Genomic DNA, 24,863 nt, shown 5'->3' on the forward strand with positions numbered 1-24,863 from the left:
CATTTCTATTTCTGTGGCAATTAGGGTTTTCAGAAAGTCAGGCATCCCCCTGTGCTACCTATATATTGATTTATAACACCTATCCTAATCCTTTTCCATTGTTTCTGGTTCCAAAACTGTCTGCAGGCTGCATGGTATTTATTTACTTACATAGACTGACTGAATTTAATATTAATTTCTCTACATTTCTAAGCTATATTTCAGTCTGTCCTGCCACAAAGGCATCTTGAGCTTGCTAAATGTAGCTGCTTATGCCTCCTCAGCAGGCATGCAGAGCTGACACTCAAAGGGCCAGGAAAACATCATTGCCGTTGGTATGTCTGACTGCACTGAGAATATTCTCTAGTTCATAGCCTTTTACTGTAATGTCAGGATAACAAATCTATTGGACAAACATTAGAGTTCTTCCTAATAATGTTCTGCTTCTTATGCTCTTTGCATTTTAGCCTGTGACTTTAAATTTTACAATGCCTTTTACCTACTAATTGCTGCCAACCTTGACTTTTATTACTGTATAGACCAGTATTCACATGGAAACCCACTGCATAACCCCCCACATAACACCCCATATGAATGATAGAATCAGAGTAAAGCCCAAACGATATCAACAAATAAATCTTGTGCTACAGGACCCAGCAAAATGATGTTGTGGCAGCAAAAAGGCATGTAAATATACTGTAAAATCAATAAGGTCCAGATTTTCATTATATAGCACTTCTGGCATACCTCTCTTAAAATTCTTTCTTTTATAGATATGCTGCAAATACAAGCACAACACTAATGGTTCATGTTTAGCTGAGTTACGTCATCTTGAAGGCAGTTTGTTTTTATTTCCACTTGGACAGGATACTTTTCCATTTGTGTGTTATGTAATGCTCCTTATAAAAATAGAGACCCAGTCTTCAGAGTGCTGCTGTTACCAAATGAGATTTGTGACCATTTCAGTTTTCACGCCCTCCTTATTCTTGTTATAATACTTCAAAATGCTCCCCTTTTGGCTTGGAAAAATTCTCCATTGTTGGTATATAGAGTCATGGAATGGTTTGGGTTGGAAAGGACCTTAAAAATCACTTCAATCCCCTGCCACAGGCAGGGACACCTTCCACTAGACCAGGCTGCTCCATGCCCCATCCAATCTGGCCTTGAACACTGCCAGGGATGGGGCAGACACAGCTTCTCTGGGCAATCTGTGCTAGCACCTCATCATTCTCACAGGGAAGAACTTCTTCCTAAGATCTCATCTAAATCTACCCTCTTCTAGTTTAAGGTCAATACTCCTTGTCCTATATATGTACAGCTTCCTTTCCTAAGGTCTAAACAAAATTGTTTCTGTTTCTTTTTTATAGTTTGATGGGGAATTGTAAGCATGCTTATATACCTAATTCATGTTAATAACAGATTTCACTCATCAATAACCCCTAAATATATTTAGACACAATGTGATTTCTCTGTACTTGAAACAAATTGATTCTCTTGATTTTCCCTTTAATTAGCAAAAATAAGTGAATTATAAATGTATGTAATATAAATATTTTCTTTCAGCCAATATGCAACTAATAGCATAATTACGTGCACATATTAACGTGCACTGGTTCTAAAAGAAAACAAAAAAGCAAAAATACTTGAGAAACCTAGCTTTTACGTAACAGGTTGCAAAGCCAACAGCGTAAGAGTCAGGAAACTAAAAACCATGGCTGCTCAAGCAACAATCTACATTCAGCACAGCCCTTTCCTATGAGCTACTACTTGCAGATTACTGATTGACACAAGGACTAACGTTTGTACTCCTTTAAAATTCCTTTTTCCTTTTTCTTTAACAGAGAGTAACTAAAACAATGGAATAAGTAAATAAAGCAATTTGTAAACAGCATATATTTCCTAAACAATATATATGAAGTTAATTTGTCTGCCAGACATCCAATCTATCACACCTTGAATATAATTTAGAATGTTCAAGCTCCTCATTTCAAATAATGTATTTGTATGGAGGGGGTGATATATATTAGTTATTTAAAGAAACCAAACAAATGATTTCTTTAGGCCTTATTGGCCTTCTATGATGGGGCTACAGACCTGATGGAGAGGAGTAGAGCTGTTGATGTCATCTACCTGGACTTGTGCAAAGAGTTCGATGCTGTCCCACACAACATCCTTGTCTCTAAATTGGAGAGACATCAATTTGATGGATGGACCACTCAGTGGATAAAGAACTGGCTGGATGGCCGCACACAGAGAGTTGTGGTCAATGGCTCAATGTCCAGCTGGAGGCCAGTAACGAGTGGTGTCCCTCAGGGATCGGTGTTGGGACTGGTCTTGTTTAACATCTTTGTTGCTGACCTGGACAGTGGGATTGAGTGCACCCTCAGAAAGATTGCTGATGACATCAAGCTGTGTGGTTCAGTTGATACCCTGGAGGGAAGGAATGCCATCCAGAGGGACCTTGACACACTTGTGAGGTGGGCTGATGCCAACCTTATGAAGTTTGACCATGCCAAGTGCAAGGTCCTACACCTGGGTCGGAGCAATCCCAGACACAGCTACAGGTTGGGCAGAGAAGAGATTCAGAGCAGCCCTGACTTGGGGGTGTTGGTTGATGAGAAAATGAACATGAGCCAGCTTCAGTGTGCACTTACAGCCCAGAAAGCCAACCGTATCCTGGGCTGCATCAAAAGGAGTGTGACCAGCGGGTCGAAGGAGGTGATCCTGCCCCTCTACTCTGCTCTTGTGAGACCTCACCTGGAGTATTGTGTGCAGTTCTGGTGTCCTCAAGATAAAAAGGACATGGAACTGTTGGAACAAGTCCAGAGAAGGGCCATGAGGATGATCAGGGGACTGGAGCACCTCCCTTATGAAGATAGGCTGAGAAAGTTGTGGCTGTTCAGCCTGGAGAAGAGAAGGCTGCGTGGAGACCTCCTAGCAGCCTTCCAGTATCTGAAGGGGGCCTACAAGAATGCTGGGGAGGGACTCTTCATTAGGGACTGTAGTGATAGGACAAGGGGTAATGGGTTCAAACTTAAGCATGGGAAGTTTAGATTGGATATAAGGAAGAAGTTCTTTACTGTGAGGCTGGTGAGGCACTGGAATGGTTTGCCCAAGGAAGTTGCAAATGTTCCATCCCTGGCAGTGTTCAAGGCCAGGTTGGACAGAGCCTTGGGTTACATGGTCTAGTGTGAGGTGTCCCTGCCCATGGCGAGGGGGTTGTAACTAGATGATCTTAAGGTCCTTTTGAACCCTAACTGTTCTATGATTCTCTGAAATTAACAGGAAGACTGCAAAATAAAAAAAATAAACAGGAAGACAGCCATGACAATTAAGAATGTGTCTGTTCTATAGAGCGTATGGAAAAAAAACAAGGCAAGAATGTGAAAGGTAGAAAATGGATTTGGGATCTAATTTGAAAGCAACTAATTCCTACCACTGCTTCCTTAAAAGAAAGTAGAGCATCCAGCTCCATGCATTACAGCACTGCTTTGGCACATGAAGATTGCTTTTTATTGAAGATGTTGAATGATAACTACCAACAAAAATATTTCATTTCCTATAAGTTGCAGACTCAGTCTTAGACCTTTTTCACTGCCAAAATGCTTAGACAGTCTCTGAACACTCATCGAATGTTTTCACTTCTGTATGTATTTCTGCATGTATTTGTTTCCATTCGACTAGCCAACTTTTTATCTTTGTGAAGGCTTTACTGTCTGTGAAAAGTGCTGCTTAGGCAACATTTATGCTGAAGGTTTCCACTTTATTGGTTATACTGAGGCACCAGGATTTCTCTGGATGCTCTTGCAGACAACAGAATGGCCACAGAGTGTCCAGTGGAGCAGACGCCTCTTGCATAGCTGGGAAAAAGTTTGCCATCAGGAGAAAGACAAAGGGTTCCCTTGTTCTTTTTAATTCAGATCTTCTTTTCTATGTCATGCCATCAGCTTATGTGTACTGAAGAAGATGGGGAGTCCAGTCCAGTAGAAGCTGAAAACTTGAACACCAAGATGGCCTGCTCCAGCCAAAAACTTTAACATGCTACATTCCACCATTGCCTTCAAATACACAAACCACGCGTCTGTTAGAACCTCCCTCCCTTCAACCATGAGAAACATGCTGCACTAACATATTTGCCAACCAGCAGGTAACAGGTACTAAATAACAGGGGTATGCTGGTTTTAGATTTATTCCCAGGAAGCTTCTCTGCCTGAAGCTTATTGCTCAGAAGATTTCTCTGACAGTAAATTCATCTCACTGAATCACAGAGATTAGGTTAGAGAAGACCTTTAAGGTCATCGAGTCTAATTCTTAACCTAACACTGCCAGGTCCACCACTAAACCACATCCCTAAGTGTCACATCTACATGGGTTTTAAATACCTCCAGGGATGGTGACTCTACCACTTCCCTGGGCAGCCTATGCTAGTGCTTTGGTGAAGCAAGTTTTCATAATCTCCAATGTAAATCTCTCTTGGTGCAGTTTGAGATTATTTCCTCTTTTCCTATCCCTTGTTATTCAGGAGACTAATCCCCACCTCACTCCATCCTCCTTTCAGGTAGCTGTAGAGAGTTATAAGGTCCTCCCGAGCCATCTCTTCTCTGCACTAACCCCCCACAGTTCCCTCAGCCGTTCTTCATCACACTTCTGCTCCAGGCCCTTCACCAGCTCCATTGCCATTCTCTGGACCCACTCCAGCACCTCAATGTCTTGTAGTGAGGGGCCCAGAACTGAACACAGGGTTCAAGATGTGGCCTCTCCAGTGCTGAGAACTGCCCTGTCCTGCTGGCCACAATAGTGCTGATCCAAATCTGCACCATAACTCAGATGGCTGCTCCATCTGAAACAACACGGATGTTCTGTGCAACAACATAGACTCCATCTGGCCATATTCCCTCTAGATCTTGCCTGTAAAGGCTGTCTTCAGTATTCAGTGATGTTTAATGTAAGCTGTATCTGGCATATAAAGACCCTGGTTTGGCTTGGGTTTTTTTCTTATTTATATTTTTTTCCCTCCTGTTGTGAGGGCATGGGGCTCATCACACCCAGAGACAGCAGCCAGGACACTCTGTGGGATATTTCTTTCTATGCCCTTGCTTTGGCCCTGTGGTCTGAAAAAGGTTCTTCTTAGCCTGATCCCCCTCCTCACCAAAAACGGGGAGGCTGGAGTGGCTGGAAAGTGTTTCACACCGGGGAGAGGCAGCCATGGGGAATGACAGCTGGGAAAAGCCATTCATCTCCAAATCAAAGCCAAACGCCGTTTAAATCCATTTTTCCGCTAAGCACAAGGTCGGTGCGGTGGTAACGAGGAAGTAACGGATCCCTGTTCTCTCCGGTGTGTCTCTATGGGAAAGGCCCCCTCTTATCCCGAAGGAGATCCCGAATCGCCTTCCCTGGGAAAAAAAAAACACTGCGGCGCCGCTGCCCGGGAGGGCGCTGCGGCGGTGCCGAGCCGGGGCAGGGCCGGGCCGGGCCGGGCCGAGGTAAGGGGGGGCAGAGCTGGGGAGTGGGACCTGTGGGGTGCAGGGCGGACGCCGGCAGCGCCCCGGGCCGTAAAGTCGTTCCCGGCGGCAGGCGTGGCCGCAGGCATCGCGTACCCCGCGCTGTCCCAGGGGAAGCGCGTCTCAGGGAGCTTGGACCGCGTAGCAGCCGCCTGCGCGGGCGAGCTTCCTTGTTGCGCGCTCCCGTCAGGGTGGTTTCGCAGAGGGAGAGCGGGGCCGCAGCCCTGCTCCCAGCCAGGAATTCCCTGGCAGTGTCTCCTCCTGGGCTGTCTCGAAGGGCTGTAAACGTGCTGGATTTTCCCTTTCTGCTGCATACTCGCTGCTGTGTTTCTGTTGTAATCCGAGATAACACCCGGCAATGTTTTCCTGCAGGGGCGCTTTGCTACGCCTCTACACAGGGGGGTATCGTTCAGCCTCTCAATCCAAGGCACTACGTGTCCTCTGTTTAGTCTATTCTTCTAAAGTTTGCATTGATTTTTTTTACTAAGGCAATACTTACAAAAATACAAAAGATACGAAATCTCAGTTCAAACAGAGGCTAGTACGGGTTCTTCCTGCAGTTATCCAGGTTTTTACATATCCATGGTGCCAGTGCAGCATGTAATTCTGTTACATGGAGTTGATTACACTGACAAGCAAGTTACTTTTAAGGCTAAAACTTGGTTATGACACAAAATTACACCCTTCATTTTTCTGCAGCTTCTTGACCATGTGTGAGGAGAGCATGTGTTATCCAGAGCAGCTCAGCTGTCTGAAAGTACCATTAACCACAGTTAAATTTGAAGTAGCTGTGCAGGCAAAGCTAGTAAACATAGTTCTGGTGTCTGCAAACAAAGGAGTCTGGATGAAGTCTGGTGGCGTGAGGTCTGAGAAAACTGGAGGAGACAGATTTTTGAGAAAGAGAATGGAGAACTTGTAACCAGTTACCTTGTAACTGGAGGGCTCGGGAGGACTGAAAGCAGCAGCCGTCAGGTAGTGGGGATTGTCTTAAACCCAAACTGCTAGTCAGCATCCGGGCTTGCCCTCATCGTGCTGCTGATTCGGAGTGAATAATAAGAATGTGGACAGAAAATCCATGATCCTGAGCCTGGGATGGTATTCACAAGGGCCAGTGGGACTCACAGGAGCTATTGGTAGTATTTGTTTTAAACTATGCAAATCCAAGGTCTGATAACTGAGAGCAGACTTACGGATGGTGTCTTCCAGATTCATGCAGATGACAGTAGTTTAGAGACAAGAACGCAGAGAATTTGCTTTGCACTATTAGTTGCTTGCCAATTTGACCATGATTATGAACATGCTAACTTCAGGCAAACCAGTGAGTCTCCTTGTAATTTAGTACAGGCTGAAATTCAAGAGTAAAATAGCAGCACAGTGATAAGTGTCTGCCTGGAAATTTTGAGGGGAAAAGGGCTGAAACCTCCTGGAACTCTTGGTGGTAATTTAGTATCCACTGATTTGAGATGTGCACCCTACTGTTACGTAAAAATCAAAACAGGAATAACAAGGCATACCTCTAAACAGCTTTGTTCTTTACCAGCAGCTCAGCTGTCTTGGATGCCAGGGGGATTGAAGCATAAAACTGCATTTCTCTAGCATTTAGTATCGTGTCTTAACCTAAAGGTTTTGGGAAAACATCACTATAACCCAGTATTATAGTTGCACACATGATCAGGAATGGAAATGATCATTTTGCCCAGTTCCGCCATTTATAGCTACACTTTCTAGTACAGGGGGAGCAATGTTTTCTTTGATGTTGTGTAAGGTAGTAGTTATCTTTTAAGTGTGCAATTGCAGGATTTTCTGGATCACTTTGAATTCTTCACTGCCATTCGAAGGCTCACCTTTATGTCCTATGCATATTCAACATAAAGAAAGATTAGTTAATTAGAAATCAGCAATAACACACAATTTCAAGACAAATCCATCTGGCTCACGGACACCTTTCCTTTCCCTACAGCATGCTGGCAATGGGCAGAACTATCAGACAGGGTTTTCTTGTTTGTGTGGCAGCTAGGGGCTTGCTAGTGCTGCTTGAGGAACATTTCATCCCAGCTCTATGTATTGTCATTCATTGCTCCAGGAAGAATGAATGCCAGCACTGGGCTGCCTTTGTTGTTCCAGCAGGATCTGTTGATTACTCTCTTCCCCCGTGTTGGTTTGGAGAGCTGGAGGCTGGTGGTCCCTGGGGTGGTCTCTACCACCCCACTGATGCAGACTGAGAAAAATCTTACTGAAAGGAGAAGTTTCTGCTGTGATGCTGTATGTAAGGGACAAAAACCAGACTTGCAGATCTATCTGATTTATGTATCTAAGAATAAAACAATCTAGAGGGCATGCTGTAGCAGCTATTTGTGTAGTGGATAATCATTTTCATCTGGGTTTTCATTTTAATAATGACACTATGATATGACTAACTCTAGGAAAAAAAATAAACAGCCTCTTTTTTTGTTATGAGATTTCTCTTGGTAGGTGGTTAAGCCAAATCATTGCTTTACAGAGAGGACAGAAACAGACGTTTAATGCAAACACTGCATTGTATTTGCATAGTAAATGCTTCAGAGGGAAATATTTTTGCTATAATAATTTTGATGCTTCCTCTTGCATAACCAGCAGACTGAATAATACTGGAGCTGATTCTTTCCTAATTAATAGCAGTGCTATGTAGGTACAAGTTCATTGACTTCAATAATCACACATAAATGAAAGAGCTGACTATGTCTTGGGGCAGAGTAACTGTAGACCAAGTAGACTTACATATTAAAAAAGCCACATGTAGTGATTTTTATTAACATTTAGTGTCCAGAGGAATCTTCTCCTATCCTAAACTTATTGAAAGCTCCTGCTACAGCTCCCTCTCTGTGGGAGACAGTGGCTCTTTGAGATTCTGGGTAATAGGACTGGAAGTGTTTCAAAAGAGTACTTTGTGATTAACAATAAGTTTGAATGATTACACCAAAACCTGCCATCTTGTGAAACAGGGGTACTACTGACAGCAGTGTAGACTTTCTTCTTGTGGCAGTAAAGTTTAGGACTGCCACCATCCACAGTTCTTACAGCAGTACAGTGTTTAGTGAATTGTACATAGCACTGATTGTCTGTAAACAAAAGCATTACCTAATCTTAAAATTAATGCCATGGCAAGCATTCTTACTGAATATGAAAAACAATGGCGTAACATCCACGTTGGAGCTAGTCACTGGGGCTCATTTGTGGTCAGTGGACAGAAGAAAGAGTTCATTTTGTCTCATCCTAAAACAGTTTCTGAGGTCAGCCGAATTGTGATCCACAGGCACCTATTAGTTAGGGATGTTGGGGATTGTGCATATGATGTTCAGGTGTAGGTCACTGGTACATGTCTGAAGTTGAGCCCTGCTGCACAAGCTTCTTCTCATGTCCAAGCAAGGGTGAAAATTCCCATTAAGCTTACAGCTTTCTCCATTGTAACAAAAATTACATGTATCTCACCTCAGTAGCTTCCAGAAGTTTTGTTTTTCTCTTATTTTACCTAGAAATCACATCTAGCAATATTGGTTGCATTTGTGAGGTTTTTTGACCTTTTGTTCCAAAGCATTTACAAAACTTACTGCCATGGATTTAGAAGTGATTCTGCTTGACATGCATTTCTGCATGACTGAGTTACCCATTACCAAGTGAACAAATATTAGTTAAACAACATCTGTGATAGGAAGACTGCAAACTCACCTCAGTTTCTTGCCATAAAAAAAATATGGTTTTCTATTACCACTAATACTATGAGGAAGCTCTCAGAAGCAAATTCAGATTTCTTAATTGAATGGTAAAATAGGGAAAACTTAGAAGCCCTTGGAATCTGGCAGGCTTCACGTAAGACTTTAAACTTAGTGACGAATTTTCCCCAAGGACATTCAGAAAGTAAATGCTTAAATATTATTTCCTGTCCCTTTTTCTTTTGCCATTTTGTATAAAAATATTTATAGTAAGCTCAAATACAACATCCAGGTAGTTATAAACTCCATGCTGAAGCTAAAGAAGAGCCTTTGCTTAGGTTAAGCACTAAGCATGTGAATAATATTGAAATTATTTTGCAAGCCACTTAAGATGAGAAAATTCTGTACAAACCTGGTACCTGAGCTATTAGATATAGATGAATGTTATGAATATACGAAATACATTATGGACAAATTTGGTAATGAACGACTTTACTGGGTGTATATTATGTATATCCAGTTCTCAGAATTTCCCCTGCCCCCTCTAATAAGCAGAGGAGCACCAATCAGTGAGCTGGGTAAGGAGTACATGCAAGGATACTCAGTTCTGTCTGCATAACCTTGGATATGGGTAGTATTAGCATTTAAGGGATTCAGATAGTCTTGTATGCAGAAGGACAGCAGTCAACAACCTCTGAGTTGCCTAAACAATTAGGCAATGGTTTTTGCATTTTAACTGTTCTAATTTCATCTAAACTATATTTTAGTTTCTTAAGTCTATTTGTGGATCTGACGCATTTCTCATCAGGAAACTCACTGCCTTGAAGAGAGAACTATCCTGAAACCAGAACAGATGTAGCAGAAGTTTAGGATATGTTAAAATTGTTATCCTCTTCTTTTTTCTTTAAACCAGATATTCTAAAGTTTCAGTCTATTGGAAACTTTCATTGTGTTCTAGCTGTTGTCTTTTGGTTTAGCGAGATTAGAGATTAGAGTAAGTATCCTATTATCACATGTCCAAAACCCAAAACGTAATACATCTTTGCAGTCATACATAATAAACCTTTATCCAAGAAATCTCAGGAGTATGCTGCAGCTGACCTTGCAGTGTAAATATTTTTACAGATAGGAGGAAAATTGCAGTACTTGAAAAATGCTTTAGAATTAAGGTGGAGCTATGCATACATATATGCATATCTGTGTCTGTGTATGTATTTATATATCTATATAAAAGGAAAGACAGCCTGGATATGGACTCATTTTTGGATAGAAGGTGTTTAAGTCTGTAACACAAAAGTGTATCTGTGTCTTGGGCTGCATTGCAAGAGAAAGGTGATAATTACTGGGTTCCAATAGTACTATCACACACAAACAAAAGAAAACTTTGCTATACTTAATGAAATTGAATAAAAATAAAAGCAGACCCCAGGGTCCTGTATAACATTGTTCTAACTTGTAGTAAAGTTAAATATTAGATACTGATAACTCCAGTAGGTATTTGTGAGTCAAAATACCGAAGCCACTGATGTTTTCCCTATGCAAAGACAAGTGGGGAGACATTGGTCCTAGCAAGGGATCAATATTTTGCCCTGTGAGCCTAAGAACAACAGAAAAAGATACACATAATGACTTAACTAATTCAGGGGGAGGCCAAGTATTTTTCTGAATAAGAAAACAATAATTAACTAGAAGTTCTTTTCTAATTTAAGATTTGGATACATCATCTGTCTGCAATACAGTGTGCAGCTAGCTTTAAATAAAAGACTTTATCTATAGAAAGCAGTCTGGCTGCGCAAGGAGAAAGAACTCTTGCAGAACTTTCTTGCTTTAGCTAAAGTCATGATTACAAAGCTTTTCCTTGCAAGGAGGTGGATTCTGTGTTATCCTTTCTGTAGTACCCACAGCAGGAATTAAGGTATGTGTACATTAAGGCTTTAGCTTTTGATCACAGCTGGTAATAGCTCCTACTTTTGGTTTGTAGGAATCATCCTGAGGTGTCTTTCTGAAAGACAGTATTTGTGTAACACACAATGAACTGCCTTCAGAAACAAAAGATGGCCGAGATGATTAATCAAATTGAAGCCCTGCTAAACTAAGGGATTTTTGAGTAGATGGGTCTGAGTACACCCCCTGTGCCTCAGAAAGTGTAAGCAACAGATAATGAATATTCCTAAAGGTCTAGGTAGCAGGAAGGGAGAGTAAAATCATCCTAAAATGGTCTTTTTGGCTATACTTTCTCCTTCACTAACAAATGGCTCCTCATGGTGCTTTAGGAACTGCTCCAAGGCATTCTTCCTCTGACAGTTTCATTCAAGAACCTGGAATGTGGAGGGCGGTGGCTAACGTCCTGCTGAGGACCAAAGTCCCCAGGGGCAGGACATGCTGCCTGCCGCCGGCACACAAGAGCAGGACCCTGTTCCCTGGGTCCACTTGGCATTGCGCGGCTCAGGGGCCCCACGCTGCCGGGCCGCTCAGCATGAATCCAGGGATACTGAAGGTGGAAGCTTTGGATGCGGGTCACTTGGTCCGTGTGGAGTGGGAGGATGGGAGCGAGAGCCGGTACCCCTGTGTGTGGCTGAGGGACAACTGCCAGTGTCCCCACTGCTTCCTGCACTCAGCCAGGGCACGCAAGCTGCTCTTCGAGGACCTGGACGTGAACATCGTGGTGAAGGAAGTCACTCTGGCAGATAGGAAAAAGGTATTTGGACAAACCCGCACTCACCCTCCCATGAGACTTGTCCAGCAGTGCTTGTTAAATCGCAGCCAATCCCAGGTTATACTGTGATCACAATTTACTTGTCTGCAAACCCTACCGTCTATTCACAAAGCTTTTAGGAATAACTGCAATTTGGGAAACTCAGGTCTTCCCACCTTTATATGAAACTTCTCTTTATAGATGCTATGCAGAGGCTGCAGAAACACAGGCTTTAGTTTTTAGACAGTAACTGTGCTTTTTAAAGGTCTGTTCTATATTTCTTCATCACCAGATGTTGAAAAGAAAATATAGACATTCCCCACACATTCTATTACACTTACACCTTTCCCCCCACTTTATTCTGTAAGTAAATGGCTTAAAAATCAGAAAAACACACAGCAAAGTGATGATCTTGATCCATAACAAAGTTATCAATTTATTAGCTAATTTCCAATGTGCAAAAGATTTCATCATAGAGCAAGCACTCAAAACAAAGTTGGACCAGATATTCAGAGTTGGCCTAGTGTCTGTATCTGTATCTACCTACCTACATTAACATTTGTTTGTGATAAAAAAGGAGGCTATTGGGCAGAGGAGGACAGGAACTGTCCTCCCTGTGAATTTTAATCTTCCTGCCGTATAAAAAACTAATGTATCATTTAGATTGTATAGGTTTTATTGAAAGCAGTACATGGGTCCTTTGATAAGCAAACTCATTTCCTTCATTTTACACTTAAAGATGTTTTAAGCATGTTAAAGATGCATCAGTCAACCCTGGAGCAACTGGAGCAGCATTACTGCAGGATGAGTTTGCAGGGGCTCAGGCACTGGGTTAGGGTCTGTAATGAGGAATTCTGATCTCCCAGATTAATTGTTTGTTGCCAAAATTAGTGCCGTGTAAATTCATTATTTGAATATACAAATGTATTATTATAGTAAAGGGATAGTCTGCTCCCACTTTTACTCAGGAACTGATGAAACACAGCTCTAATCCTAAACTGATAGTGGTTTTTCACCATCATGTGTACAACGGGAATTATGGGAAATGGGAATTGATACCTACTCAACATCCTTGAGAATTCAGTTGCACAGCGTGTGCCGCACAGAGCTCTTTCAGTTCATGGCAGGCAAAGCCACATGGTTGCTTTCCCTTATTTTTTTTTTTTTTCTGGAATTAAAAATCCAACACTTTTTAAACATTTATTTGAAAGAGGGAAGACTACAAACCTAGGGGATTTCTCTCCTGGCATTTCTTTTCTGGCCATTCATCATGTCCTTTTTCTATTTTAACAAGCAGTCAGTGCTTTGGAAGATATTTTTGCTCTCTCCTGAGTTGTGGTGAAGTGCTGTCCCCAGTGACATGTGCCAGCTTCTGTGATTCTCCTCTTTCTACTAAATGCATCTCCCGCAGTGAAAGCAGCCCACACAAAACAGCAAATTAGGGCATGGGTTCATGTGAAAATGAGCATTTCTAAAAGGTGTCAGAATTTGGATGATGTTCAGGTTGGGTTTTCAGCGCTTGCTTGTCATTCTGCTCCAGGGAAAGCTTAACTCTAATACTATTGATCTAAATATGACAATTTTTGCAGTTTCTAAGGGTTCATTGGGTTTTGGGGGGGGGGGGGGGGGGGGTGTTGGGGTTTTGGTGGTGTTGTTCTGCAATTTCCAAGTGTTTTTTGTTCTAAAATTATCTTTTATTTTATGATGGAAGATCTCTATTACGTGGCCTGATGAACATGCAAGTGAATATGAAGCTGAGTGGTTGAAAAAACGATGCTTCTCTGAAGAAGCCAGGGCAGAAATGCGAGAAACTTTATTTTTACCAGGTAAGAATTAAACCCACATCTGTCATGCTTGTTTCAAATGCAAGGGGTCTGGGGATCTGACACTGGCAGTCTCTGTGTGAGGACCAGGCCTACACAATTGGGCTGGTTGCAACCACTCTTGGTGCTCAGCGGCAGGCTGCACATGCACAGCAGGAGCCTGTGGTTACCCTTTCCCTCTGCTAACCCCTGAACCTCAGAGGAATTCAATTGGTTGGGTTGTGTTTACTTTCCTAAAAGCCTTTTCTTTCCAGAAAGGTTTAGCAGGTCTCAAAGATGAGCCTTGCAGACCAGCAGTGGCCTATGTGACAATGGAAGTGTGTGTGTGTGCCATCTTAATTATCTAGATTTTTAGTTTTCAGAAAGATCATTTAAGATTGCAAGGGTCTTACAACTGAAATAATGATGAAACAATCCCTTGCCGTGGCCTTCTGTTAAAAAGTAACTATAGCATAGCAGTGTCTAGTGCTGAAGTTCAGGTTGTGTTTGCTCTATGTCCCATACTTGTTGCTGTGGTTGACTGTATTTTGGTCATGAAGTGTGTAGTGCAACAGGCAGTGTAACATTTATCCAGTACAAATCCCTCACCCTTTTGAGTGAATAATCATTTCTTTGGCAGCCTTTCAGATTGTGAGCATGAAACATGTGAAAACTTGAGAGATTTCTACTGTTGCTCTTGACAGTGTTCCTGTGAGATCTGCTGCTGCAGAAAGTTATGGATCTGTATTCAGAGTTGAGATGATATCCCTTGAAACAAGGTTACTTTAGAAATAAAGAAACTAGAGGCAGACTGATGGGGTGAAACTCAGATCCAAGTATCAGTTTCCTCAAAACTAAAAGGCAAATTCACAATCGGTTTATACTCCATTTTTGCATGTGTTTTATTCTAAAAAAGAAAGGAAGATTTGGTTGGTTTGTTTTTTTTTCCTGAAAGATAAGAAATGGGAAAATGCGTGGCCTTGGGTATCTCCTGCATCTGAGCTTTGCTTGACACTTGAGGGACAGCTGAAGGGTCAATTATCTTCCCCAATTTCTGCAGGTCAAATATTGCTTAACTCCTAGCACCTGCTCTAAACAAAAGGCAGTTCTTAAGATTCAGCCTTTTATATCTGGCTTAAAACTAATGATGAGTAATGTTTCCATTCATTTTAGTGGGTCCCTTTTTCCCCAGTGATACGAAAGTTCATGTCTACTTTAGCTTTGGCAAGAATAAACTACACTATTTTAGAGGGTTGGGCATGTTCCCAGAATGAACAGGGGGAAGATGCAGACCTCATTTGGGGAAAACAGACTAAATTTCTTGGGTAGTAAGATTTTTTTATTTGGAAAAATGGAGATGCTGCAGAACATAGCGAGATGTTTTGTAGCCTTTGAGGGGATCCATGTAAATCAAAAGTTGCTTTAATAAATGCCCAGGCAAATTAGTCTAGCTCTGTGGTTATGTTTATTATTAGCAAAGGTATCAGTAACTGACGTTTCAGTATTTTAGATATAATACTACTTTTATTCCCCATTATGAAGTCTAAATGGCTTTGATTTGCCTTTGTATGCACATATTTACACAGTGCTTATTCTCAGCATCTAAATGCAATGTTTGTTTTGGAAGCCAGTTTTTCCCTCTGCCACTGCTCTTCTCCAGTGGAACCATCCAGGTAAAACATACACCAAAGATCCATGTTATTCTTTGGGCAATGCTTTTGCAAATTCTGTTTTCTATGCTAGATCTGAAGAAATAGGTTTATAAAAGTTACACTAAATAAAGGCCTGTGTTAACTTTGGCTTTGTTTTAGTAGTGTCATTCTGCTCTTCCTCAGAGAAGACCTGGCTCATTGTGATAGTCAGCTTCTCCCAGCTTTTCTCAGAATTCATTTGCAGAAAAGGCTGTGGGTTTGCAGAAATCATGTGGGTTTGTTTGCTGGCTCTTTAAGATATGTTTCTCATCATATATGGGTACATTTAGAATTTGCTTCCTTCTATCCAGTGGAGTTAGTTACACACTGCAAATTACATGCCTTTAAGTAGCTAATCATATCCCATCAGTATAGTATTACAGACGATATGGAATGCCAGCTCTGCATGCTGGTTCAACAAATATAACAGCAAGCTTGTCAGACTGCTGTAGTTAGAAGTTAACCTTCACTGCTGACACTATCACAGCTGTGGAGGCTTATTTCTTTCTTTTCTTTTTTTTTTTCATTTTTTTTTTTTTGCTTTTCCTGTTGTTTTTATGATGTTTCTTTCATCATAATTTCTGATTCAAAAAACTAGGTGTCAGGTGTGTGTCAAACCCAAAGAGTAGGTCAGATTTCTACTGCATGTTGGAGGTGACTATAAATAGCTCTATGGCAATATGTTAAGATTCCCCTTTCGAAAACACTGCCAGATCCTATCCATGTGGTATGCAAACTCTGCTATTTGTGTACACCAAGGCTCATTTCAGCCCAGCTTACAAGATACATCTCAAAAAGCATCAAAAGAGCAATCTTCTACTTCTTCAGCTATGGTGTCTTAACATACTCTTTTTTTCCCTCCTGTTTACTTGTGCCATCCCCAGTGAATGTCACAGGAGTCATTTATCACCTCATGCAGTCTCTCTGTAACTCAGATTTTGTGTGTGGTAGACACACGCACCCAGTAAGAGAAAACAAGTACACGAGGTGCTTTCCAGCATTCAGCCTCTCACTGCATAGGGTTGCATTTTCCAAGACACCAGCATCCCAACAATAGGATGTAGAGGGGAAAATATAATATCACAATGATACTTTTTTATTGGGTGGAGGAGAAGAAAGTGCATCAGAGGCAGTCCCTAGTGCTACTTAATCGTAGAATCTTAGAATGGTTTGGGTTGGAAGGGACCTTAAAGCTCATCCAGTTCCAACCTCCTGCCACAGGCAGAGACACCTTCCACTAGACCAGGTTGCGCCAAGCCCTGTCCAACCTGGCCTTGAACACTGCCAAGGATGGGGCAGCCCCATCTTCTCTGGGCAACCTGTGCCAGACCCTCACCACCCTCACAGGGAAGAGCTTCTCCCAATATCTAATCCGAACTTCCCCTGTTTAAGTTTGAACCCATACCCACTTATCCTGTCACTACAGTCCTTGATGAAAAGCCCTTCTCTGGCATCTTTGTAGGCCCCCTTCAGATTCTCAAAGGCTGCTATGTTAAGTTTTTAACCTAAAATTAAAGGTTTCAGATGATGCTTGTCCTTTTAAGTGCAGTAATATGATATTGGATGTATATTTGTTTGAATCAGGATGTTAGCAGCATCAGTGGTGCTTTCAGCCTCTCTACTAGATGATAATTTTAAGAGGAAAAGTTAAAAGTTTGCTTTTTACTAAAAGAGTTTGGTCATTTGAATTTATCCTGTAGCAATAATTAATAAGAGCTACCCCCATGACTTAGGCTGCCACATGCAGAATTTGCAATACAGCAAAAATACACTTGGCCTTCAACAAACATGAAAACACACATTGTAGACAAAATAATTTTAGGTGGAGTTGGAGAATCTATGATGCCTAGACTTTCTTTCCCACCTGACTTCAATATAGAATGTTTTGAGCAGCACTGTCCCAACCTGCACAGTAAATGCTGAATAATTCCAAGGGTTTGTTAATGCATCTGCAGGAACTGGGGTAAGGCTGACTCCTTATTTTGTGCAAGTGGCTTTTTATGACTAGCTTGGTATGCCCAAGAAATGGGATTCTTTTTCTCTCCCACCCCCTAAATTATTATCCCGAAATTGAAAGAGGTGGTGACTCATTAATTCTTTCAAAAGTATTTAATTCTTACCATTTTGAAAAGCACATAGTTCTGGGGGTTTAGTGTTCAAAATGCAAATTATCAATAAAACCACAAAGTAGTTCTGCAAGACTTTTGTTTTTATCCCTTAGCAATTGTTCACTTACCTTTGTAAACATAAAGATTTATAATTTGGCAACTGCAACTGTGCCGTGCAAGTGAGACCTAAGGCTGTGCAGGCACTAATGGCTCATTCTTATCTTTCAGCTTTCAAAGAGTATGTTCTTAGATTTCTATTATAGTACAATGGAAACTAAGTTAACTGTGGTTACACAGTGGGAAAACCCGTGCTATGCTGCCATGATAAAATAATGAAGAACATGAGTGGGATCAGTTACCACCAGGAAATAGTGGCAAATAGTACAGTCCCTGTTCAGTGCAGCTGCTTGATAGATTTTCAGGCTGAAGTGGTTTTGTGAATAAAAGTGGGAATAAAGTTCCTGTTGTTCAGCATTTGGGAGAGTGACGTGCCCTGTGGGCACAGTTTTCCAAGACTTTCATATAGACATTTAAAAAAATATTGTGAAGTGGAAGAACTTAAATATCTTCACATGATTGATAGAATATTTTGGGGGGGTTATGATGTGTGCTTTTATGTCCCTTTTCCGAAGAGTTATGGGCCTGATAATTGTAATTGTTAGCATATAACATTTTTGTCTGGGACTGAGGAGAAGGAAGTCTTTCTTTATAACTACTGCTTATTTTAGTATAGACCTAATACTTGTCTCTCTCCTACTACATTGTACTTCTCTGAAACGGTCTTTTTGACCAGTCAGGAGAAGTCCTCCCCTGGTTTTCATACAAATACAAGGTGTTTAAAAGTAGTTCATGTGTATGTCAGACTGAAGTGTTAGAAATTAGACCTCAAACGTGTTGCAGCTAGTATAAGTATTAAAACTGGCACTGGTATATTTGAATTAAGCTGTAAGACCTCCCTGGTTCTAATTATTTTTTCCTCTTTCTGTACATGGAGCTTGTGCCTTTCTAATATTCTGAAAGGTTTATGCAGTGCAGGAAAGGCAGTGGTTTGGCTTGTGCTCTAAGTATGCAAGTTTGTTCTTTGATTGGTTTTCATCACTTTCCTTGGCGTGTTTAGTATTAAACAAAGTGTTCACATTCATATCCTTGGCATAAAGCATTTGACCCTGTTGCACATGAAACTCCCATGAATGTGCTAAGCAAATGTGTCATGCTTAAAAAAAAGAAGCCAAGAGTAGCTGTAATGGTTTGCCATCGAGACAGAATGATAGTGCAAGATAGGCTTTGCAGAGGTCTGTGATTTATGCAGTACTCTTTCTTGGTTTCATCTATGAGTATGATGGAAAGAAATAGCCACATTAAATTTGCAGGTGATGCCAACCTGAAAATGTGTGAAAGGACCGGGTTACAATTCTAAATTACTTTGTAAAATAGGCAAAATGGTAAAAATATACAAAATGCTTTAATGGGTCAGGTGATCAGTTCATCTAGCCTGACACTCAGCAGCACTGTAGTAGAAGCATGTGAGCCAAGCCACTCTCTGCAGTCCATTTCCTTCATATTTCTTCAGCATCCACAGTCTTTGCATCAGGGTTTCCTGCAGAACACTGCAGCTTGGCAGCAGTTCAAGTGCAAGGCAGAGAAATAACCACCCGTGTTAGGTGGGGTTGGTACTTCTCACAGGCTGAATATGGTAGACTGGTTTGGGATCAAGGCAAACATTGCCTTGGACAATGAGTCCAAAGAGAAGTCTATTCGGCAGAAGACATGAAGTAGTCCTCCTGCTCTATCTGATTGAGTAAGGATTCTGTAGCTAGTATGAATTTTGGGCACCATATATCAAGAAAGACTGCAAAGTGCCTATTCAAAAGCACTGTACATGATCAGTGGTCTAGAAACACTGAACAAATCAAGGGGAGTGGGGGGGGAGAGAGGGAGGAGAGAGAAGGAGCTGTTTGTCTTCCATGTGCGTGGTAGATGCATCGCTATACAAACACGTGCGCATATGTAAACAGATTTTCTTAATGCTGGTCAGAATAAGTAAGAATTTGAGCTCAGACAAACTATAAAGAGTTTCCAATTAAAAGGAAGATTGTAAGACATGAAGTGAGGGCATGTTTTTAATAGCAATAACCTTACAAGCTTCACTGGATTCCCCCCCCTCCGATACCAGCAGTTGCTGTGTTCCATGCAATTCCCAAGATTAGTAATGCTTGGAGCTGTACATGAGGCATTTTCAGCTTTTGGTGTATTTACCACAGTGTCGTTGTAGAGTACTTTGGCAAATGTCAAGGAGGAAAAGTTATTCCTGCTCAGAGACTAAGCTCTTGGCTGCATCAAGATGACACTGAAAGGCTATAAACTTGGAGCCTTTCTTCTCTGAAACATGAGGTAGGCTTTGTAAGCATTTGTGTAGCAGCCTGTGCTTTTAGAAAGAACCCAGTCCACTAAGGACGCTGGCTGCACTTGTCACTAGGAGTTAATTTCTGTGATAGAGCTGGAATTTTGAGGACAGAGTTTCTAGCCTTGCCAGGCAGGATTTAGCTGCATTTATTAGCACTTTCAGACTTTGTTTTCTGAGTTATTTTATTGTGTTTGGGTTGGGTGTTTTGTTTCTTTGTTAATACCAAGTAGCTAAATGTTGAACAGAATCTAAGAAGCTGCTTCGTTTGAACCCCTTCTCAGTTTCAGTAGCTGCTTGAAAAATATCAGTGAACAGTTCAGTTTCCTTGAATTTCTGCATTTCCAACCCAAACCATTCTGTGATTCTATAATTCTACAGAAAGTGCATCCCATATTATGTGAAACATCAAGAAAGCACAGTAGGAAGTGGGAATTGGGAATTGGAACAAGAGGACTTTACAGTCCCTCTAATCAGGAAAGTCTGGGGCTCCAGGAGCTGCACTTAAGTCCCAGGTGTGTATGTTTATTTCCCAATATGGGGAAAAATCTGTTGGTATATTCCTGGTATATTCCTTGAAATACTAATATTGTTCTACTCCTTATTTTATACAAGGAAATTTAGGAAAATATTTAATAGCAAGACAGCAACACAGACTAGGAAGGAGAAGCTGAAACTTAAATAGTTCCACTAGTTTTCACATGGTTATTTACCTGCACCAACACTGAATCTTTGTCTTTCAAAGGATATTCTTGGCAGCTCACACAGCATACCTGAAGCTTTTTAATTTCATAAATTTTAATAGAGGAAAAGGAAATATTCATATTTTATTTTTTCCCCATCTTTCAATTATGCGAAAGCATGGATATTGAGTTAAACACACTGGAGCAGTGAGTAGCAGGTCACGGGGTGGCCTCAAAAAGGAATTTAATGAGGTGAGATTACATCTCTCCTCATGGATTGTGCTTTTTTCATTTTGTGAACACGTTATGAAATTCAACAGCTTGTCAATCGCACTACAGCTTCTTTGAAACACCGGGTAGGGTATAAAAGATTGTCTATGTGAATAGCTTGTATTTGGGTACGTGCACTGTGTTTCTTGGACAGCCTCACACCAGCCTTAGCCAAGGAGGGAGGAATACTGGTGGCTGGAAATTTGCAGACTTTGCAACTGTTGAAAAATGTTGTAACAATGTAGTGTTTGGGTTCACTACTTTTGTATGGATGGGACATTTTGTGCTTGCTACCTGTATGTGGGTATACCTGGAGCTGTACCTCTCTTTAAGTACAGTACGTCCTTCAATCACCAGGTGAAATCCCCCCCAGCTTCCATTCTGGAAGCTGCTTGTTTTATGTAATAGTCTTTATTGGTCCTGTCCATTGAAGGGATATTGGGATAATGAGAGAAATAGGTGTTTTATACATGATGCCATCTCCTTTTTTCATATGCTTATGTTCTCATTTCCAGTATGTAATCTATGTGATTGATGATTGGGCAGGCTGAATGACTGGTAGCTCAAATACCAAGTAAGCTACGTGTGCTTTAAATAAAAGAATTATTCTACGGAACCGATAAAACATTTTCACACTTTGTGAGGAAATCTTAGTACCACTTATTATTAACAACTCCTTGAATAGCAACTGGTATATGCAGTGTGTGTATTGTGCTACAGGCGAGAAAACAAATTACCAACGATGCTTTCTAGCCATGTAGCTTAATAAAAGTTGTATCTTGATCTAAGATCCATTTACACCAGTAAACCTGTACTTGTTGCAGCTTTAATGTATACTAACAGTGCTTACAAATGCAATTCGTAACAATAAAATCACTATCAAGTCTCTGCAACAGCTTTCAGTTGCACTGGCAACCACTGCACTTGGCTTTAAACCCTGTACTAGTTCAAACTCCCTGTACTATTTTAAAATCCCCATACGTATAACAAGCAAAAGCCCAGGATGGGTTCAGTGGTCCAGGGACACCATGTGGTATTTCAGGCTGTTCTTTTCTGGAATATTTTGAGCTGTAGAAGAAAATTACTATTAGTTGTAAAGTACCCAATGTGAGCCACAACTGTTGGCTTCCAGTTGTCTGCCACTAGCAGAGACAAATTAAATTGAAGTGCATTAACAACTGGCAGGCTCCAGAAAGTGTCCTGTGGGAAGCTGTACTTCAGGCTCCATGATTCATTTCCTGCCTTTCTGTTGTCTATCTACATTACCGACTCCTTGAGTTCTTGGCTTCATGCATCAGAGCTGTTAAAACTTGGGTGATATCTCTTTCAGTGTTGTCCAGCAAAATTGGTGCTGGCAGGATTAGTCTGGGGGAAAAAAAAAAAAGAGGGAAGGAAAAAAAATCTTGATTATTTTAAATATTTTAAATTATTTTGGCCTGTAAATATTGAGGCCAACATAAAGAATCATGGGGTTTAGTTGTTAATGTGTGATTTTGCCTGCAGTTATGAGTGGCTGCAGCACTGCCTCTGATTGAAGAAAATTAATTGGATTTTGCAGGTGTGTCTGAAAATTCTTAAAAATATACTTGATTTGATTTGGAGTATTTAAGCTGATGGTTAACAAAGAAAGAGCTTCTTTCTGCAGTATCCCCATTTGTCCTGCTTCTCCACACAGACAAATGACTCTAGCAGTAGGTTTTTTGTTTTTTTCTAAATCTCTTATGTGCTTTGGTATGATGGGAACATGATATAGTTTGTGCACAGTTATGTGTCTAGTAATGGAAAGTCTGAGTTTTGACCTGATGCTCAGCTATACATCAGAAAGCACTAAAACTAAGCCAGTGTAGAAGTTGTGACTTGGTTGCACTACTCATTTGCCTCTGGTCAAGGCTTTTGATCCCTTTTTGTTGTTGTTGAAGCTCTCACAAAATTATTTCTGGCAGATATGAGATATTATCACCAGCAGCTATGAGACCATGGAAAACCTCAGCCTGAATGGTTAAGGTTTACCAAAGTTATGAGCAGGTGAACCACTCGTGGCTGCGGAGGGTTCCTCCAGCTCCTCTCTGGGAGGATATCAACAACATGGATCCCACAAGGGAAACTGAAAGCACTGAAAGCTGCTTCACAGAAGCTCTGCCCATAATACAAAAATAGTACATTATTTTCATCTAATGATGTTTCCGGTTTGTTTGATGCACGTTTTTGAGCTGTGTGAGTAAGATGCAGGATGTGGCTATGGAAAGGTGGCAGGGGAAAAATCCAAGATTATCCACTGAGGAAGTCCTGCCTGTCTGCAATCACAGTCTTGGAGAGAACCATTTGTATCTCAGTCATGTAGAGAGCCGTGACCTTCATTCTTCTCTGTACACATCAGTCTTTGGCCCTTAAAATACACTGGCCTTGGATTTCAGATGGGACAACCTTTTGGTAAGAGATAAAAATCAGTTTCAGCAGAAAAAAGGGTTCACATAATTTAAAGCTCTCATAGAAAAGTATTTTAAATCTGAGTGCTTTGTTCTTCATATCAGTAGAGTACACCAAGATTCTTTTATAGTTCTTGACACTGGTACACTTGCCAACAAAATGAGTGGCTTTCCTCAGGGGGGCTGCTGCTCATGCTCAGCAGTGGAGCTCTGAGAGCTGAGGGGAAAAAAAATCTGAGTAAGTCAACCGGAGTTTGTCACAAACCCCACATGTTATAGCTGTATGGTTGAGGAAAGCTTCCTGCAGAGAGGAAAACTTATACTTGTGTTAAAAAGAATTAAAATAGTAAATCATAAAGCAATTCAATATAAAAAAATAAAACATTCGTACGGATCAGAAAACAGGTGATTGAGAAGGGGTGGCACTGGCTGGGGTGGTGGAACATCTTCCGACCATACACCTCATTGCTTTGGAGATAGAGATGCCTGAGCTGGCTCAATATACTTGGCATCAGCAGGCCTGTACAGTGATGACCCCTAACACGATCCTGGTCCACAAGTAAAGTGTAACCTCAGGTAACCAGTGGGGTCCTCAGAGTGAGTCTGACCTCACCTAAACCCTATGACCTTAAGTAACCCCAGTGGGGTCTGCAGAGATTGAATTTGACCTCAAGTAAGCCCTATAACCCCAAGTAACCCCCACAAGCTAATTGTTTGACCTCAAGTAATTCCAGTGGGGTCCTCAGAAGGTGAGCTTGACCTCAAGTAACCCCTAGAGGCTAATTGATTCACCTCAAGTAATACCAGTGGGGGGGTCCTCACAGATCGAAATGAGTCTCTTCACTGGAGGCATCTGTAGTGTAGCACCGCATCTCCCCTAAGACCACCAGTGGTCTTGGTGTCCTGTCTTCTTCAGGGCCACCCCTCTCTGAGGCCATCCCTGGGCCCACCCCTGCACCTCAGGTTTACCCACATCCTACTTATGCCGGAGGCTCTGTGTATCATGTCATCTGACATCAACACAGTTTGAAACTTCAAAACAACACTCTACTGCAGTGACATTTATTAACAGTACTGTCGTGGTTTAAACCCAGTCAGGTAACTTGTTCACTCACTCCCAGTGAGTGGTGCCAAGCTGACAACAATCAAGGTCCGTGTTCGTCTCCCCCCCCCTCCCTGCACCGGGGCTCTCCCCTTCCCCGCTCCCGGAGGAACGGGGAGGAGGATCGAGAGAGTGCAACTCCTACGGGTTGAGACAAGAACAGTCCAGCAACAAATCACCACCGCTACTATCAGCTAAAACAATGATAAGGGAAAATAACAAGGGAAGAGAATACGATACCACCGGCCAAGAAAACGAGTTCCACCCGGAAGCTCCTGTCCTTCCGGGTAACTCCCAGTTACCCCCCACCCCGGGCATGACGTGCTGTGGTATGGAATACCTCCCCGGCTAGCCCGGGTCAGGCGCCCCGTCTCTGCTTCCTCACAGCTTCCCCTCCTCCCTGGCAGAGCATGAGCCTCACAGAGTCCTTGGTCAGGGTAAACATCACTTAGCAACAACCGAAAACATCGGCTTCACCAACGCTGTTCTCAAAACTAGAAGTCAAAACACAGCACT

At 41.6% G+C, this 24,863-nt stretch overlaps 1 protein-coding gene across 1 annotated transcript in view; it reads left to right on the forward strand.

Annotated features, from left to right (window-relative positions):
• Window positions 1–11,405: 11,405 nt before the first annotated feature.
• The window catches only part of BBOX1 (gamma-butyrobetaine hydroxylase 1), a 36,272-nt gene continuing 22,814 nt past the window's right edge, over window positions 11,406–24,863 (forward strand). The window contains exons 1-2 of the mRNA XM_061479193.1: window positions 11,406–11,867; window positions 13,576–13,690. Coding sequence (XP_061335177.1) covers window positions 11,421–11,867; window positions 13,576–13,690 — 562 coding nt within the window. The 5' untranslated portion in view covers window positions 11,406–11,420. The remainder of the gene's footprint in view (window positions 11,868–13,575; window positions 13,691–24,863) is intronic.

The sequence above is a fragment of the Pezoporus flaviventris genome, unplaced genomic scaffold (assembly GCF_033815535.1).
Source record: "Pezoporus flaviventris isolate CSIRO_AGI_PZ_B2104156 unplaced genomic scaffold, CSIRO_AGI_Pfla_v1 ptg000143l, whole genome shotgun sequence".
Lineage (NCBI taxonomy): Eukaryota > Metazoa > Chordata > Aves > Psittaciformes > Psittacidae > Pezoporus > Pezoporus flaviventris.